General features: G+C 43.5%; 1 protein-coding gene and 1 long non-coding RNA gene across 2 annotated transcripts; one reads left to right on the top strand and one right to left on the bottom strand.

The window, feature by feature from the left end:
• Positions 1 to 346: 346 nt before the first annotated feature.
• Positions 347 to 1493, bottom strand: LOC123405565. Its single transcript, XM_045099211.1, has 2 exons — positions 777 to 1493; positions 347 to 694 (listed from the first exon to the last, which is right to left on the bottom strand). Exon 2 carries the CDS (start codon positions 692 to 694, stop codon positions 347 to 349), a length of 348 nt encoding a protein of 115 aa, XP_044955146.1. The 5' UTR covers positions 777 to 1493.
• A 310-nt stretch (positions 1494 to 1803) lies between these two features.
• LOC123403478 lies at positions 1804 to 2547 on the top strand. The gene is made up of 2 exons (XR_006611480.1): positions 1804 to 2251; positions 2368 to 2547. It is a non-coding gene; the product is annotated as an uncharacterized LOC123403478 (long non-coding RNA).
• The last annotated feature ends 1939 nt before the right edge of the window (positions 2548 to 4486 follow it).

Raw genomic sequence — 4486 nt, 5'->3', positions numbered from 1 at the left:
ATAGGCACTAGCAAGCACCGTTCACGTGTGTGTTCAAAATTAGCAACCGGCGACGGGATTATCTACTATCTATCTATCTACTATCATTAAAAAAAAAGAGAAGGCAGATCCAACTCTACATCTGAACCTTCTAAACACTTAATTAACGGATTGGATACTTTAAACTTAACAGTTTTTCGTTAGCGCTAATCCCCGCGCTCGCCACGACGCGGCGCTACCGCCCCACCATCTCGCCGGCCCCTGCGCCCAGCCACGCCACCCCTGCGCCCGGCCCCGCCCGCCCGTCACGCCGCTCCCAGCCGCTCCGCTCTGCCTTGCTCGGCCCCTCCCGACGCTACCATCATCATCATGCAACCGAGGGCGCCACCGCCTGCTGCACGCCGGCCGGGGACCCGACCAGCTCCCGCGCGAGCGCGTACCTGAAGGCCATGTTGTGCGGCCTCCACTCCACGCCGCCGCCGCGCGGCCTCCCCTGCTGCCGCACCGCCGCCCGGAGGCCCTCCGGGAGGCACGACTCCACCACGCGCAGCAGCTCCTGCGCCGCCAGCCCGGCGTCCCTCGCGTACGACTCCAGCACCTTGGGGAGGATCACCCTGCTGCGCCCCGACCCGCGCACGCCCACGTTGCCGCGGATGAACTCCTCCTTGGCCGCCTCCAGCTGCTGCAACAACCGCCTCGGGCTGTACAGCCGCATCTGACCCACGGACGCGATCCATCCGTCAGTCCCACGCGCTATTGCAGCTGCTGGCAAGAAATTACAGTATGTGCGCACGTACCACTGGATCCGAGTGGCTTCCGGAGGACAGCGCAAAGTGCACCAGAGGCTCGGGCCGGGCGACGGCGAACCCCTGCAGATCATCCTTGTCTCTGGGCTTCCATCTGGGGTACAGGAGCAGCCTGAACCACTGCAGAATTTGAAAGGGAAGCAGAGCATGCGAGAACCATTATTGTTTGCAATGCCGAATTTCAAAAGGCAAGAAAATGGAGTTCGAGAATTCACAAGAGGTTGGCTGGACCTGTCCGGAAGAGTGTACTCGGCAGCACAATATCTGGCACTCTATCAACTCCGCGTTTACCCTCTGCCCACTGATGATGTACGATACCTGTGGTGCAGAAATGGCTGCCAGATTAAAACTCTGAGAGGGGATGAGTAGGTGCTGCTGTATCAGATTTATGCATTACATGATTTTTTGCAGATCTTGAATGCGAGAGAGTCACCATATCTTACAGGGGATGGGGACGTGAGGAGACAAAAGGGATTCAGGTCGTTGTTGGATGAGGTGCTGACGACGGTGGCAGTTGCAGAAATCGGAGAGGAGGGAGAGAGGAAGGCTCAGTAATGCTTTCCTAGCTGCTGTTGCTACTGTTCGAAGAAGAGACATGTATAATTTGCACTTCATAATGTTTTGTTCTGCTCGTGCTTGCTACCGCTATTGCTTCGAGAGGAATCACGCGAGAACAATAATTGTCTCTTCATTCACGTGATCTTATTTCCTTGTTTTGTTTATTCTCTAGACATGTTCTTGAAATTACTTATCCATTCTCGATGTTGATAGCTAATGCAGTTTGATTCTGTTCAAAAGACATGTGTGTAGATATTGCATGCTTTAATATGCTACAAATATTTATTGGGGACAATGGGAAGCATTACAAAATAGGTTAATTAGCAGTGAGAAATCTTAAAATATATGAGAATCGTATGAAGGCAATGTGCTCAGAGTGAGACAGTCGTTGCCTCCTCATGTCGGGAGAGCACAGAGAGTGACCGAGGCATACATGGCCAGTGACGTCAGGCATGTGAGGTTAAATCTTACAATATGATTCTTCGATCTTTAAGTCCAATATCTATACAGAATTAAGCATCCCGCCATCACATCAAGTTTCTTTACCCTCGTTGTCTTGTGCTTTCGTCCCTATTGCAAGTTTCTTTCCCAGGTAGAAAACATCAATTCATAACATTCTGGAAGATTCATCCATATCTTTTTAGTCTTGCAAGTTAGGGATTTTGAGTGATGTCTATTGTTGGATTTTCCTTTCTATGATGTGATCCTACCATTTTATCCACCCTTGATATTTTCATTTCTTCTATTTTGCAGTGTTTCTTTTTGTGGATTTGTACGGACAAGATTAGTCAAATTTAGCGTTCCTGGTTCATTACATTTAGCTTCGGTCATGTCTAAATGCAAGTTCATGGATGATTCACTAGATTCATGCTCTTCCCACACCATGTCACAGTCAACCTCGGCTCCAGGTACTTTATTCATCCATATCCGCTAATTCATCTTGTAGTTCTTTTACCATTAACATACACACTTCTACTGAATGCAAGATTATTTTGTACTGATATGAACAATCATATTGATTCAGAAAGAATCTCAACCCATGTTCATGTTTGATTGGAGGCTGAAAGTCGCTTCAACGCTTGTGCTGCTGTCACTTGGCAATGATCAATGAAAGCAGAAACGGGAGATATGTTGTTGTTTAGAATCATGATGCCTTTGTGAATTTATTAGAAAATATTATATTAATAAAGCATTTGTATTTTTACCATGCTTGGATTACCTGGCTGCACTTTTTTATTTCTTTGATGACATTTTTTAAAATCTTTGTTGTTCCTGTTATCAATGAATTTCATAGGTGTGTTCCCCTTAGTTATATGGTTGAAATAATAGCTTGGTTTTTCTATAAAAAATTGGGTAAGCAACTACGTACCAAACTATGAATAGAAGAAATCTTAACATAAAGCTATTCCAAAACAGGATGACAAGAGAATCAAGGATCTAAACAGTAAAATACTAACTGGCATGAGACCACAAAATGTACGGACCACTGGTCGGCCAGAGCTTTCTTTTGAGTCTCCTTGTGTGCTTGATTTTTGTTACCTTGTACAAGTGTCACTTTACTATCTTAGATAACTAGCTAGAAATCTGGGTATGCAGATAGATGTGCCCTCAGGAACAACGATGTTGAGTACTCCAGTGCATGATTTATCTTTTGATTGATACTCGGTATGAACTATGAAGACGGACAAACTTTCTCTTTTGATTAGTAAGTGCGATACATGGAGACATTGGACCAAACAACTGCAGCAACGGAGATAAAAATGGGGACATGTCAACGAGTTCAATTTGTTGACAAGGTACTCCCTCCGTGTCAAAATATAAGACCTTTTAAAGATTACACTATGAGACTACATACGGAGCAAAACGAGTGAATCTACATTCTAAAATATGTCTATATACATCCGTATGTAATTCATAGTGTAATATCTAAAATGTCTTATATTTAGGAACGGAGGGAGTATAAGACAGGTACACATTGATTTGGAGCATTGTTTATTTCATGTTAACAGCAAATTAGTTGATATCTTTAATTATCTATGTTTTTAATGGTTGCGAAAGTTACAACTTACTAATCTAAGGGGACCATTATTTTCTTGCTAAAATAAGAAAGGTGTCACAAATAGCAACATAATAAGTGCTTAGATTTTTGATATGAATATAGTGCTTATATATGCCTACATCGCTCATTATTTTGATATTCATAATAAGTGCTTGGATTTTTGTTTTGTCCCGGCATCGAGATTAACAAGACCTGGGCTCTGCGGATTGAGCTTGTGAGGAAGCAAGGGAATCCGAAGAGAAACAGATATAGTACTAGTCTTCGTCAGCTGTAAAAGGTTTCATCGAATCTTTCTTCTCGTGATGTGTCTTTCTTTCCCAGTGCTTACTCGAACTCTGCAATCTGGTAAGTAAAGTAGTAGAGATTGAGTGAAGCCGAGGTACGAAGCCATCAACGGGCTCTTCGACGAGATGACGAAAGGCGGCAGGCTTCTCTACAATAAATAACTTATCTCGAGATATGTCTCTCACAACCATGCTCGTATTTTTTTCCAACTTCTCTCCTTTAATACAATAATTTCGCCTATTTGTTGTCTGATATACTTAGAGTGTTTTGTCTCCTTTCCTTCATAACGTAGCTAAGATTGTATACCAAGACGGCATCCTCCAGTGGATTCATCCCGCTCTATTTGTTGTTCCTTTCCTCGCGATAAGTTGCTACTCCCCATTCATGCCACTCCACCAATTAACTCAGAGTATCCTGATGTATTTTCTACCTCTTAACTGTACATGCTGACCAATGGTCCTTTGTATTCTGGAATAGTCTTGATCCCGGTTTCAACTTAGAATACATGTTTTCCAAGACAAAGGCAATTCTCCGCTCTAGAATTTGATTTGAAATGGTCTTGATAAAATGCACCCCATATACAATTTTTAACAGAAGAATACAGAGGGTCTCTACCATGTCCATTCTCAGCTTTAGAATTTGATTCGAATTGATGGTCAGTTCGCATTTACTTATTTTTTTCCTTTTGTTACAGTCCATTTAACTCTATGTTGAGCTCATAGTGTGGCTTTTCATGCATAATGAATACATGAAAACGCACATGTAACCTCAAGTTTTGATACCGGTTCATACGTCCCCA

Source organism: Hordeum vulgare, chromosome 6H (genome assembly GCF_904849725.1).
Source record: "Hordeum vulgare subsp. vulgare chromosome 6H, MorexV3_pseudomolecules_assembly, whole genome shotgun sequence".
In the NCBI taxonomy this organism is placed as follows: domain Eukaryota; kingdom Viridiplantae; phylum Streptophyta; class Magnoliopsida; order Poales; family Poaceae; genus Hordeum; species Hordeum vulgare.
The sequence above is the reverse complement of the archived record's forward strand: the minus strand, read 5'-3'. Positions and strand labels throughout refer to the sequence as shown.